We start from the raw sequence: 16086 nt of genomic DNA, 5'->3' as shown, positions 1-16086 counted from the left end.
TTTATACAACTTTTAAAATTATTTTGCTTAGCTATACATTAAAGATGGCATATTTCTAGTACACAACTGAAATTTCTTTGAACTTTTTGTTCTCCATTAGTTTCAATTGTGAAATATTCAACGATTTTTTGTTATTACATCAAGTTTTGTACTCAAATTCTTGAATGAGAAAATGAAATAATCTGTGTAAGTATATCTGATTTTCTTACAATGCCTTCACACAAACCCTCATTTTTTGGAGCATAAAACATCAGAATTACACACAATCTAAGTCCTTACCTTTTTGGTTTCTTAAGTATAATCTACACCGCCAAATTCAACATAGAGAACATGTTCAAACCCTAGAACAAGCCCGACAATATGAGGACCTAGTACTCCGACAGCGAATCCTTGAAAAGAATATAACATACAAGGCAGAAACAAGATTTCTTAGAGTGCACTCGAGCGAGTCCAGAATATACACTGAGAATTCGGTTATGACTTCTGACAGAAGCATTTGCCTGAGTGGAACTGATTTAGTCCTCTGATTACAACCCACACAATGGTAGGTTCCAGTGTCATTGGCTGTACTGTCCTTGTAAGGGTGCCTCAAGTAGACCCATTGTATCTTGTCTCAAATTATATCACTTCAACATGTTGAAATATTAGTTCAAGTTTTCTTTTCGGCTTTTAAACAAATTATTAAAGTTCCTAGTTCATGTGATCCATGTTTACATCGTCATGGTAATTTGCATAACCCATAATAAAAGTCCTTTATTAATAGAAATCGTGAAACGTAAGCGTAGTCCTTCACAATAAGGATTATCTAAACATTATAAAATTTTATTCATAATAATTTTAACTGGAAAGAAATACTAATCATTTTCCATACGACCGGTCACAGAACCCTCAAAATCAGACAATCTCAAATGGCCTCTGCACAATAAAACCCGATCCACCTCTTTACACCCTAGAAAGCCCCCCCAAATCAGATAAATAGGGGAGAGCCAGCAGAGCGTGACAGAGACAATGATATAGAATGAACACACACTGCACGTCTGTATTGGATTGCTTGTGTGACTGTGCATGCTCCAAGGGACACCAATAACGTCCCAACAAAAGACTGACAACAATTAAATGCCCACTTATTACCGGAGACTCTACACATTACTCAATTGCCTAGTTTTCTATCCAAATTACCCAAAAGAATTCTTGTCATTGATTTTTTAAATGAGAAAAATATTCAAGATGTGCATGACCTGTGGTGTAATTTAAGCTCGGGCAATTATATTTTAAAACACTAACACTGCACCCGGGATATTTTTCTTCTATAGATTGTCGAAGCAGTACTTTCTGCCATGCTCTACTTGTTGGGTCACATAACTCTTTTTTTCTCTCTCCCCCCCCCCCCCTTCCAAGTGTGGAATCTGATTTGAGGTATAACATGTAGCCCTGCTTAAGAAGTAAGAGTAATGAGTCCCCTGAATGGAGAGAATAAAATGAAATCATACCATCATGGATGTGGAGAGCACAACTAAATCGAAATAATCAAAACTCAAAAAAAAAAAAAGAAGGAAAAAATGATACAAACGTAAAAGAGAGGAAAAAATTAATCTTATAAGATGGCAATATGCGGAAAACTGGAATCTAATCTAAAGACATCCCTCGTTATCTTTTACACTACACAATAAATAAGTCTTGAAAATTTATACTCTTGAAGTTTTAGATCAGTTTCCCAATGACCGGTACAAGGAAATAAATGAACAACTTAATCTGACCATGCTGATCCCCTATCACACTAAGGTTAATGGTGTTTTCTTAATGACAAACTGAATAAATACTACCCAGTCCTGAAAAATCCTTCTAACAAGTGTATACTAATTCGTTAGACAAATACGTCCCCCAGATCAGTACATTTACCTGTATATACCTGGCCAATGCTGACCATCTGATCTTGCCAGAGGGAAGGGATCCAAAATGAAAAGGTTCCAACTCATGGCATTGTGATTCCCAGTATTGTGTAAGACCACACCAGTTCCTGTGCTTACACATGTATTCATAAAATACAAGTGATGATAAACTCCACCTGGACAGCCAGGAAAACCTCTACCCCCCCCCCCATCCTTTCCCTGGTCCTCACGTCTTCTCTCCCCCTTCCCTATCTCGCCCTCACTATGTGTCCCAGTGATCTGTTTGGTACTGTCTCTTCAAAATTAACTCCCTTTGTATTCTGTTCATATACAAAATGAAGACAAATATAAATAAGCGTATCTGTACTTCTGAGTTGATGCCCTGGCAGCTCCCAGCCTTAATGAAAATGAGGCTTTGTCTGACAATATTCTCGGTTCTACCATACGTAACATCTCCATTTCCTGGAACGATCTGCCCATTCTATAGGTCGTGCAAGTGCTTATATTTCTGTTGCCTTTATATACAATATTTCAGCATTCAATGCAACTCTAGCTATTGGTTTTCAAACATTAACACATAAATTAAGTAACAAGCAATATGTCACAGTCTCATGGCACGACAGAGCAAATCACCGTCTCAGGACTTCAATTTATGAAATCTAGAACTATAATTCAAATCCAGGACATAAAAACCTCTCCAACAATTTGATGTGCACGACATCCCCTTCCTTATCACCAATAAAATTAACTCACCAATAACCTTGTACCCAGCCACTACCTTTCTCCATCATACCTACAACTGCCTACCTTCATACCTACAACTGCTTACCTTCATGCCTATTCATACCTACAACTGCCTACCTTCATACCTACTACTGCCTACCTTCATATCTACAACTGCCTACCTTCATGCCTAAAACTGCCTACCTTCATACCTACTGCTGAATACCTTCATACCTACTACTGCCTACCTTCATAACTACAATTGTCTACCTTCATACCTACAACTGCCTACCTTCATACCTACAACTGCCTACCTTCATATCTACAACTGCCTACCTTCATATCTACAACTGCCTACCTTCATACTTACAACTGCCTACCTTCATACCTACTACTGCCTACCTTCATAACTACAATTGCCTACCTTCATACCTACAACTGCCTACCTCCATCCGCCTATCTTCATACCTACAACTGCCTACCTTCATATCTACAACTGCCTACCTTCATATCTACAACTGCCTACCTTCATACCTACTACTGCCTACCTTCATACCTACAACTGCCTACCTTCTTAACTACAACTGCCTACCTTCATGCCTACATTCTTGCCTACAACTGCCTACCTTCATACAACTGCCTACCTTCATACCTACAGCTGCTGATCTTCTGTAGACCTGTGTATTCCTTAGTAGCTTTGAATCATTCACCCTCCTGGGATTTTCTACATTCCTGAGTACAGCGCATTGAGATTCTCGAAAATAAAATTTCTTTCCGTTCCCCTACTTAAGTCTGTCGCTTCCCATTAACAGTGCTGATTTTGCTCATATTTTGCTTTTAATTCCACAATTTTCTATAACTGATTAAAAAGTATGAACTGTTGTTATCGCAACCACATTTCAAGTTCCAAAATAAAATTAAAAACCTTCATTCTTCTGAGAAATTCATACTCGATGCTTCACAGTTTAACATTCCCCTGACTGATACAAGCAAAAAAGAGGGTTACAATTACAGAATTTTTTTTTCTAATTTCCTTTTTTGTCATGAGATAAAAACAAACTGCTGTAGTCATCCAATGACAATAGATCAAGAGGCAATAATGCCACGTTTCATTGTCTGCCATAACATAATTACCTCACAAAAAGGCTTTAAAAATCACAAGATGAGCCTCAAAATGTCGGGCTCTGCACACTTCTGCTGCGACTCCACAATTAGGAAGTGTGTTTTTTATGTGTTTAATTTGTTCAGATGCAAACATTATCCCATGTTAATGAGAAATCATGAACTTTTAATTGGCATGTCTTGACTAGGTTAAATACGGATAATAAGGTTTCTTGACTTTTAAAAAAACCACACCATACTTTCTAATGCATACATCTCTAAAATTATTACAGGATTCAAATTTATACCCACATTGCTAGAATTCACAGTTTCAAATACAAAATAAAATGTTTATTTGAAATTTAAGGAATATCACTTGCGCACGAATGGAACACTGATAGAATTCAATAAGGCTGGCTGAGAGATGAGAAACTATATACGCAAGATATAAAATACACCTTAATTCACACAACTTTCAATTGTTACTTACATGTAATGACGTGAATCACCAAAACAAAATACAATAAATTTTACAATGCACTCAAAATGGCAAAACTGAAAGTACAGGTAAGAAAATAACAAGTACAGGAGGGTTCTTGGTATGGGTTTCCCCCTGCAGTCTGCCCGCCTCCCATGCTTGTTGTAGTTGCATGTTACAGAGACAATGTATATCAGATGGTACTTGGGATGACATGCTATATAACAACGGAATGTGAAATTTGAGGAGGTTTAATGATAGTCCACAGGGACAAGGGCCAGGACTATGCCTTAACACATACTCCACGTCATAAAACATCAATATTTAATCATCTTTCTATCTGTCCAACACGAATTAGCCTATTCACTTGATCAACAAGATATAGTTGGGTTAAGGATATTCTGTAAGATCTTGTGGCAAACTCTACCTTAATTACAACAATGACTGCAGACACTAATACTAAAAGGACTGCAGATATTAATACCACAATGACTGAGATACTAAAATAAACACCTGTTACTAGAAATTCTATAATTCATTACCATCTTTTAAAAATCCATCAATATTCACACGGAGATTTCTTCTTTTTTTTTTCTAATGCCAAAAAGAAAAAAAGAAGAAATTTAAAAAAAAAAAAAAACAGCAAAAATTTGAACCACAGGATAGCGACAAACTCTGACACAAAACATATGCAATGCATGCCTATATTGCCCTACACACACAGAACAAACACACACTGAACAATCCCTCAATGATTTTACACATACCTGAAGTTATACAGGTGACAAACCAATACACAGGTAATCCTTTACACTTTGTTAACATGCGGAAGTTTTCACTCTCAAGGTCAGGAGTAGTAGTACCTGATAGAAAACAAGCACCTGCTTCAATCTCGTCCAACCCTGACAAGCTGGCTGTGGTACAGTCCTATACACTGGTCAGAAAGCTCAATATTTCTGTAAGCAATTTCTAGTCACTTCCAATTAGCAAATCAATAATTAAAGCAACTATATTCGAGGTTCTCAGCGGGGGCATGAAAAAATATATGCACCATAATGACAGGCAAGGTTTCGTAAACTCAATATGACATGGGCCAACACCAAGATGCTAGCTCAAGTACCTACCCACCGACGAGTCTCTCCACAAATGTTGCCATCCGGTTTTCCATTCACCATGCAGTCATGTTACCATCAGGACTAGACAAGACTATTGAAGGAAACATTTTAAACACACAGGGGTTTACTAAGGTCAAACTGACATTCATGAATCAGTCCCAAATATTGACTGATCAGAAAGCTCCTGGATGATTTCAATAAATGACGTTCCCCCCCAAGCAGCAGATTTCTTGAGACATGACTAAAATGTACAGCTTCTGCCAATGTGGTGGTCCCTGGGCAGAAAAGGCAGTCAAAAGCATGGTCAGCGGCGACAGGAACCGAAAACACGGTGAACATGTCACCAACTTAATCCTGCTCTCACTGGCACAGTAAAAAAGAAGGATTACATGGCCGAAAAATTCGAGAATTATCTAAAAATAAGTTCCTGGGGTTCTTGTAGGACACACCATGAGATTTAAACACACCAAGGTTTTAATTCTGAAGGGATATATACAATGACAGTTTCTGTATAACTTACAATGACCACATCTAATCAAGCATTTCAGTTCTTCTTGCATAGTTTAAAATGATTTGGGGACACAAATTGAATTGGCATTTCCTTATTAGTTATAACAGAAATTCACTCAAGTGAAAATAATTGAATAAAATACAAAGCATTATTAACTACCAGAATAATACAACTCTTACTATATTATCTAAATCTGATAAAAGATATATCTTTAATGTATTATATATGCAGATATTGAAATATAATTTCAGTACGATACCAACAGTTCCCCTTTCTGAACCTCTTCTACAACTATTGACCATAATAAAGCCCAATGCGGAATTATTTCATTCTAACAAAAGCTTATAATTCTGTATTTAAACAAATTCTCTTTCCCCCACGGTAATGCTTATTGAGCAAACAATTTAAAGCATTTGCCTCGTCCTACAGTGGCGTTAAAACAAGTAGGCCTATCAAACAGTCACGGACCAACGCCTGGACCACAATACCGTTAGCCGGACATTACATGACATCACCTAAGACCGCTTCACTAATCAGCTCACTTTCTCCTTCTGTTGTATTCATACCGTACCTTAAAACCCTAAATCCCACTCTAACATCCAGCAATAATTGTCTAACGATTTTGTCCGCACACAAAACTTAAGTCATAATGCCATTGTAATTCCGTATTTTCTGACCTTATATCTATGTTAATGATCGGGGTTTTTTTTATTTGCCACCAGACTGGGCATCTTTTGAAGCTGAGAAATCATATATGCTGGTGCTTGTAAGTTTGTAACCATAACGTGCATTTTACACTGCCTAAAGTACTAGGAAGTTCAATGTGACAAATTACTGTCTTTATAATGCAGTTAATAGAAATTCAGCTGCCCACATGCATCATATTCCACAATAGAAAGCAGATCACAGAAAAAAAAAAAAAAGCTTTGTAAAACTGATCATGCCTTGCAAGTAAATCAGCAAGAATCTATATTTGGTCATCAAACAAATTTAATACATGTACACCACTACAGGATTGTCTGCAACAATCACAACAAGAACATTTCCAAGTTTGCTGAACGTATTGATCATAAAAATAATGGTACATAGAAAAAAAAAAAGTTTCTGCTTTCAGTCTTTCTTTTTTTCAGTGAGTCTCCATAGAATTATCTAAAAGAACGGTAACCTCTTCTTCGTAATTTTTTTCTTCTAAAAATCGTTTTTAACCGCAGGTCCTTGCAACATGGAACAACAAACACATTGGACTTCACAGAACACCACTATTGACTTCATGTTTCCTTTGTAAGCTATCAATTGACCTTGTTCTTTCAAGTTAGCAAATATTTGGCTTTACCTTATTACAATTGATTTCACACAAGTCCTCCACAATTCTGTCACAACAGATGGTGGTAGATCACAGTAAAACAAAGAGGTGGATCATGGTTCTTGTCCATAACTCTCGTGATCACGCACATTTCATTTTCCACATCTTCAATATGCATCGCATTCCTCCCCAAGTTAGGTTAAGTGTCTACATACTCTTATACAGATTTACATTGCCAATGTTTTTGCCTTTGATGTCTTCACCAATTGTAATGAAAACCATTTTCTCATGAATGCGAGACAGTTGTAAACAATGAGTGTATGAATCTTTGATCAATATATGATACCTCTATTTTAACAGCTGGGAATTCTGACAGAAACGAAAGTAGGATGTAAATATAAATAATAAATTTTATTTCAGAAAAATACTTAGGAGGATGAATTGCAACACGGCACACCAACATATTTTTCATAAAGCTCTAACACGCTTCATGAAGAATGCTAATACAACACTTCACAGTTCATGCCCTCATTATGGATTTTCAAAAATGAAATTCATTCCTTAAATAACTTCAAAAACACTTTCTCTTCACATCCTGGGTTTGAAACTGTTTTTAGTATGCATGTTCATATAAAATCTTCATTAAAATGATCAGATATTGAAAAAAATTTCAGTTCAAAAGTGGTCTCAAAATACATCGAGAGGGAATAAAAAATAATGCCCTTATGAGATTTTAACCTAAGATTTGAACTTCTTTACTACTGTACTATAATAAAGAAATGTAGATAAACGGAACTTTATTCTATCGTAAACATCAAAGAAGGCCGCAACCAGCTATTTCAATATGATACACACTATACAAACATCAGTACGTTTTAATTCAATCTCAATATTGTTAAGACATAAAATTTTGCGTAATTCAATGAAATGTTGGAAAGTAAACATTAAAATCATCCTCTATGTGGATGTCTTTTTCTCAGGCAATCAGGAGTGATGTCTGAAATGCATGGCCTTGTTTGTTTCCATACAGAGAGGCAACTAAACATGCTTTCCATGTGAATATTTGTTAGACTGATGAAAAATTGTCTCCTCCATGTCAAAATTTTGTTTGGAAATGGAAAAAGCTCGTCTTCATCAAACAACATGTCATTTATTCCCCATTAAATACAAAAACACACCATCATTTCTTAACACTGAACTCACAAGAAAAAGAAGTTTGGGGGGGGGGGGGGATAACTTGGCTTACTGAAATGCCACAAAATTTTAGATCTTCATCAATATAATTCAAGTGGGACAGATATATAAAAGTTTATGTTCTGATAAATGAAGAAAATCACTCTAGCTTGGTAAAAATAGATATCATGTATATCATCGATGATTTCTTAAAAAATATTTGCATTTAAAATCACATTTATAATACTAAGTGCAACTTTGTCACCCATCCAATCATTTGTTATAAAAATCTTTGATGTAATTTCAAATGCCATTAATCATCATCTGCAAGAGAAATTTAGTCCATGAAAATGGATAGTACTGTATAAACATTACCCTCGTAATATTATATATTAAACATTACCCTGCAATTCAGAGCCCTGTAAAAGTTGTACAATATTGACCATCCATTATGGAAACCTGCCCAACACAAAAGACAGGCCACAATGCACCAGCAGTCCTGGGTCCACTGTTCCTGTGCAGCCCTCTCAACAAGCGACTCACAGTGGGATGCCAGCCATTAAAGGTTGGGAACTAGCTTAAAACTTCAAAACATCAATATCAAACAATCAAGATTTTAACTCGATCAATTTTCACCATTTATCCTGCCATATTCATTTCATCAGGACAAACTTTATTTCCACATGAAACCATTTTCTCCCCATGAAATACACTCATTTTCTTTCACTGCTTAACAGTGCAGACCAGTTCAATGATTATATTCATACAAATTTATGTCCATAATTAGAAGTTTACTCAGATCATATTGTGCCTTGGAAAAAATCTAATCCAACTGCATGCAATTCATATCATCCAATTAATACCAATAGTCTAGAGGATTCAGCAAATTATACTACTAGAGTTTAAACATTTAAAAATCATCAACGTGTCCTAATTAAAATATTGTAACATTGTTTCACATGAATTAGAAAAAGTATACTTGCACCCCTTACAACAGGTGAAAACATATAATACTGTTGATACAAACCAACTTCCTGTCCCTAAAAACAGCATTCCATTCTCAGTTTACACTAATGGCAATCTTAGTAGCACTCTAAGCTGACAATGATCAGATCCAACAAATTCAGAGCCCAATTTAAAATCAAGTTAATGCAATCAATTAGACTAATTAATATCCTGAAAACCTTTGCTTCTGATAACACTGCTGTCACCATGCACATGAAATTCTAATATTCAGTTTCATTCTCATTAAATGATTAAAAAAATAAAGTTTGCTTTTAAAACACTTAATATGTGTATTTCCTTCCAATATGTATCAACATGTATATCAAATAACAGATTGTATTTTACAGAGCCCGGTATCAATTAAAAATGCATTGAAATTACGGCATGAATTATTGTATTAATCATGTATTCTGACATTCAAAATATCATCTAAAACTTGGGGAGTAAAATCCAATTATTTTGTGTAAAAATAAAATTTTGAACTCATTGTTTCCATATTAATGGCAGATATCGTCTTGCTAAGGCGACTGTAATTTGATTTTTAGCTTAACGGATCCGCTGACTCTAATTTTTTGCTTTTAAATAAAAAAAACATCAGGATCTGGAATTTTGCAAGCTGCTCGTGTTAAACCGGCACTTTATAATATATAGCGAATTCTTTAAACGTTTGCATCAAATGATCGTAATTGTGTAGCAATCACACTTTAAGGCGACTTGATATATGTATGCATTACACGATGGAGTAAAAGTGTGAACATCATTGGCTGTGTGTTGTGATGTTTAAGGACAACCTAAAACCTCCTTTTGCAAACTTTTATAAAAAGTAAAACCACGGACTCTGTTGGGACGATAGTTAGCAATAGGACGGAGTCGTGACTATCCGAAGTAGAAATTGTTGCCATGTGTGAAAATAACATTGCAATAGTGTTTGTATGAAATTGTTAAAAGGTAGATTTATGATTAAGTATTGAATGTGAATTATTATTTTTTTTTTTTTCGTCCTCCAACTCGACCTTTGTAGGAAAAAAATTCGTAAAATTCAAATTCAAATTATAGTTCCCTAATTAAGGAAGTGTAGATGTGTGTGTGTGTGTGCGAGTGTGTACGTGCATCGCCATGTGTGTGAAGAAAGAAACTGGTAGTAAAAAAAACAACCCCATTACAAACGGAGTAGAATACATGATGAAAATTGTTTAACATTAATAGTGTTAACATTATATACTTCATCTTCGCATGCTTTAAAATAAACATTACTATAATGCATGATTAATAAACAAATATCAATCCATAAAACTGCTATCTGGCATCATTAAAACAAAAAACAACTCATCATTAGAAAACAAAATTTCTTTATTTTGCAGTGAGGACCTTTAGAAACTAGAGTAGCAATGTAGTTACTGCAATAAATTTTCATTGCTTTTCAATTAATAAATTACTAGCAGTTCTGTCTTTATGGGGCAATTCTTGTGGCATGCTCCATCATCCCATTCTGCCTACTCTATACCAAAAAAAAAAAAAAAAAAAAAATCAATCATCTTTCCTCTTTCTTCTCCTGCCATAAAAATTTCCTGTCTCTTTATTTCTCTTTTTTTTTCACAATTGGATTTAGGATTTTCTACAAACTGTACATTTTCCCATAAAGGAAACAACTTCCTGTCCCATTTTCCCCCCTATGCTTTCTTTTAACGTAATTTTCTCAAACTCTGCAACTTTAACCTTTATCTACCTTAAGCAGTACGTTATGGAAAATCATTCAGTTTCAACGCGTTGTCGCTTTATGCAGAAATCACACTGGGTAACTCTGATTGATTAAGCAAACAAAATCTGAGAATCATTTACGGATAATTGATAAATTTTTTATACAGTTTGGTAATACAGCCTCCCTATACAAGATTTTAATAAGAGTTTATGGATTATTGTCTAAAACGAAAATAAAGCATCTGTGGCCTGATCCATTAATTCTGCTGTAATTTCACCTGTGTTATTGACACCTAAATATTGGCAGGTAATTTTCAGGTCATAACATCAGGGAGCCCCTCCTTCTCTATTCTATGACCAAGGCTAGGGACACGCCCCCTAATTGTCGGTTCATAAATAATAAAACAACCAAAGTTTCCACTGCTCTGTGGGGACACATGCTGAAGTTTACGACACCATAAAACACAATCTGTGTAGGTAAGCATACTACCTGTCAAATTTATCAAACAAGACACCATAAAAAAGTCAACATGCAAAAAAGACCACTTAATAAAAAGACTCTTAAGGATTAACCCACAGAGCGACACTGCAATAGTGGAAGTTTACAAGTTTGACCTGAGTTAAGGTTCTTTCAAAGAATGCTAATGAATACAATTTTGTTTAAAAGTGATGTGGCTTTAGACTATAGATTGCCCTTTTCTGGATAGTTTATACATGTAGTAGTTTAAAACGAGCTGAAGACTACAAACCTTCTGTATAATGTCTCTCAAACACACATCAAAGTTCTGTTACAATTCACAGATACATCATAACATAACACTATCTCCAAAATAGTTCACACCACACATCATCTTAGATACTGGTCCTCTCTAGGTATGTACATAACATCACACATTCTCCGCGCTGACCACATGCAATGCCTGGGGGCCAAACCAATCAATATAAAACATACATATGGTCAAGTGTGACCCACTGCTGTCAAACTAGTGATCCACAGGTTAGTACCATGTACACAGGCAAGGCAATACAGACACACTCGAAGATTAGTACACCATGGAGAATGGGGGGGGGGGGGGGGGTGTTGTTGCTGTCTAAGACCATGTACAGCCCGGGGGGGGGGGGGGGGGGGGGGGGGGGGGGGCAAGGCAAGGTACTACAACAACAGAACTAAAGCAGGGCAGTACCTTCTTAAAACTAATTTTAAAGGCAGGGCAAATGGAAATAAATACATTCTTCAAACTAAAAAACTGAAGGCAGGGCAATATGAACACAAAACTAAAGGCTAGGCAATATGAACACAAAATTAGAGGCAGGGCAAGAAACCCACCAGAATTTCTTCCCAAAAGATCAGTACAGGGGCCCATTTGTAAAACAGCACATAGCATTGGTGCTACACATACGATAGGTGCCATGCACAATATAAGGGTTACCACTGACGTTTCACAAAGAATAGGTGCTACAATTAGATCTGTGCTACACTAGACATAGGTGCTACAATTAGATCTGTGCTACACTAGAGATAGCTAGGTGCTACAATTAGATCTGTGCTACACTAGAGATAGGTGCTACAATTAGATCTGTGCTACACAAGAGATAGGTGCTACAATTAGATCTGTGCTACACTAGAGATAAGTGCTACAATTAGATCTGTGCTACACAAGAGATAGGTGCTACAATTAGATCTGTGCTACACTAGAGATAGCTAGGTGCTACAATTAGATCTGTGCTACACTAGAGATAGGTGCTACAATTAGATCTGTGCTACACAAGAGATAGGTGCTACAATTAGATCTGTGCTACACTAGAGATAGCTAGGTGCTACAATTAGATCTGTGCTACACTAGAGATAGGTGCTACAATTAGATCTGTGCTACACTAGAGATAGGTGCTACAATTAGATCTGTGCTACACAAGAGATAGGTGCTACAATTAGATCTGTGCTACACAAGAGATAGGTGCTACAATTAGATCTGTGCTACACTAGAGATAGGTGCTACAATTAGATCTGTGCTACACAAGAGATAGGTGCTACAATTAGATCTGTGCTACACAAGAGATAGGTGCTACAATTAGATCTGTGCTACACAAGAGATAGGTGCTACAATTAGTGATGAAACGATTGTCGCCGATGATCGATTGTCTGTCGTTCAGATACCTACGATGCTACTAATCGATTACAAAATATGTCGCCGACATCGTTGACCAAACAAAATCCTGAAATCACTTCAACTTTGTTCAAATTTTATTTTTTGTATGTCAGCCCCGATCAAAAATAAGCAAACAAAATGGCGGGAGATATGAAGGACGGTAACAACAATGACTTTCAACAGTCAAATAAAGGAGCCTATCTCTGATGTCTTTGATACATTGAGATTATAGATAAATTCCATTACTTGATATATTGGAATTCCGATTTATTTACCAGTGAACAAATGAAACAAAGAAGAATTCAAATGTTTCCATACATTTAATGGTTCTGTTACATCTCATTTGAGGGGGAAACACTTAAATGCCAATTCCGATTATAATCCATTATTAATCGATTACATGTGTCCGATTATTGCCGATAATCGATTGTGGTTTTTGGTTCCATTGCCCATCACTAGCTACAATTAGATCTGTGCTACACAAGAGATAGGTGCTACAATTAGATCTGTGCTACACAAGAGATAGGTGCTACAATTAGATCTGTGCTACACAAGAGATAGGTGCTACAATTAGATCTGTGCTACACAAGAGATAGGTGCTACAGCTATCTTAGTATGATTGAAATATTCTTAAAATACTGCAGCCAATAAATGCACTCAAGGCAAAAATTCTCCTGGCAAAATTTTATCTAACCTGTGCAATTGGGTATTTCTGTACTCATTAAGATTAAAATTATAAAAGACAAAGGTTAAAGGTCACAGCAAAAGACAAGGTTAAAGGACACACAGCAAAAGACAAAGGTTAAAGGACACACAGCAAAAGAAGGGCTCCTTTTAACATTAAATCAACAAATCCTGAGCTACCTCAACAACATTCTAGAATATTACCTTTGTACTCAAGGAATTAAGATTAACTACAGAAGATGGGCTTCTTTTCACATTTAATCAACAAGTAACTGTACTTCTGAGCTGCCTCAACCACATACTAGATAAAATAATATCTTTTTATTCATTACGAATTTTTCAGTGACTCAGAATGATGTATACATACTCTTTCAAGTCTTGATCATTGACAACAAACAGAGAGAACAGGATAGGTCAGAGATACAATCAAATTTCCACAAGAATGCAACAAATGTTTAGCAGTGTGCAGTAGTTTTACCACTCAATGTATGTATTTCACTGAATGTAATAAATTAATATATTCAACCTAGCCTTGCTGCTGTTAAATTTCAAAACCTAATATATATATATATATAGATTGAAATGTTGGCATTTATTTGCCTACAACAATTATAAACAGTCCACATTAATGGTAGCTTTTGTGTGAAAACAGTGTTATCGAGTACTATCTACCAATGGAGGACTGACTGAGAGCACAGTGACAGCTCATCATAAATGCTGGACCCAAGAAATGATAATGAGCACTAGGACTTACCCCGTGGTCTGTGCGAATGGGACAGGTGAACTGCTACCGACTCGTGGCACTTCCGACCTTGCCTACTACCCCTTCATTTAAACGACCCAACTCCTCACTACTTCTCTAATGTAACCACTGTAGCGCAACGGCAAAACATATCTGCAAGTCGATGAGGCACGACTCGTTTCAAAATTCCCTGCAATCCACCCACATTAAAAAAAACCAACCTACAACTATTCCTTTCAGAGAGTTGTAAAGGACTGTCCTAAATATGACTATAATTAGCAAACCTCCCAAAAGAAGAAAAAAGAAAAGAAAAGAAAGAAAATTCCCTTACATGATAACTGACACAGAAATTATTGACCAGCATAGGGTTTGTGTATAGCGCTGCATTCTGCATAAACACACATACAACACATACCCCACAGCTGTTGGTTTTCCTGCTGCAGAAACAATAGATGTAGACTTTATACAGCCCTGTGTCAGGGACTTACTCTAGGGACCAAGATTTATCAATGTTTCACTAGCCTCCGAGATCATAGGGGCTGCAGGGACTGCTAATTATCAATGTTTCATAGCAGCACTCTACAGGGATCAGGGGAAACTTTACCGACATCAAAGTGGACGGTGATGTTCAAATGCGATATACCGATACATTCACAGAACAACAGTTGGTGGATATGTTTCTCCATCATGGCATGCTCCAATTTCTCCCTGGAAGCCATATGTACAACCAGTTTTTCCCATACACCCGTAAGAGCTATAACATGTTTCCAATGGAAATTCCTCTTAAAAAATATTTTTAAAATTCAAAATCAGAATTTGTTGAAAATAAACTTATGCCACATAATAGCTACCCATGATCTTTATATTACCATGCACCCATACGCGATATTGTTTACACGGGACATCATTATATTTAAATAATTCTTCTTTAAACAAAGTAAAAAGTCCCTGCACTACAGAACTAAACACTTTTCCTTATTTCAAGGTAAATTCAAGAAAATCAAATTCAACACTCCACTTTGACAAATTTCACTGTGAAATTCACAGCAAGGTAAACATATAGGTGCACAAAGGCTGTTCAGGTACACCCAAATATCCTTTCAAGACCCTCACTGCTTTTACAGTGTCCTTCCTCGGGCCCCATTGGGTAGCTTTTGTATAGCTCTAACAATTCCTACCAATAGTTTAAACCTTTAAACCATTACACAAACACTGAAAACTCAGTCATAATTGCAACTCATTCAAAAGAAAAGAAAAAAAAATCTATTATCTAAACATGAGAGAAAAACTTGTACAAGCTTGATTTGGCTCAATTATTGATGAAAAGGGTTACCCGGGAAACAAGGTAACTCGTTTTAAGCAAACACTATTTCTAAACGTCCTGCTTCAATGAATTATTGAACCGATACTGTTACATGATTACCTAAACAAACTATTAAACACCGCTGAAATGGATATCAATACAGCCTCCTCACGACATGCTCAGGGTTCGATAACAACTTGGTGCTTGCAGGATG

At 36.2% G+C, this 16086-nt stretch overlaps 1 protein-coding gene across 3 annotated transcripts in view; it reads right to left on the bottom strand.

Moving 5' to 3' along the window:
- LOC125653965 (uncharacterized) overlaps positions 1–16086 on the bottom strand; it is a 49419-nt gene that overhangs the window by 18936 nt on the left and 14397 nt on the right. The window contains exon 1 of one of the 3 annotated variants that reach the window (XM_048883653.2): positions 1900–16030. The exons of the other annotated variants lie outside the window; for them this stretch is intronic. Within the exon in view, the coding sequence (XP_048739610.1) occupies positions 1900–2031 (132 nt within the window). The 5' untranslated portion in view covers positions 2032–16030. Of the gene's footprint in view, positions 1–1899; positions 16031–16086 lie in introns of those variants that run through there. 3 annotated transcript variants of the gene reach the window in all.

The sequence above is a fragment of the Ostrea edulis genome, chromosome 7, assembly GCF_947568905.1.
Source record: "Ostrea edulis chromosome 7, xbOstEdul1.1, whole genome shotgun sequence".
Lineage (NCBI taxonomy): Eukaryota > Metazoa > Mollusca > Bivalvia > Ostreida > Ostreidae > Ostrea > Ostrea edulis.
Note: the sequence above shows the minus strand (reverse complement) of the source record. Positions and strands in the feature narration are given on the sequence as shown.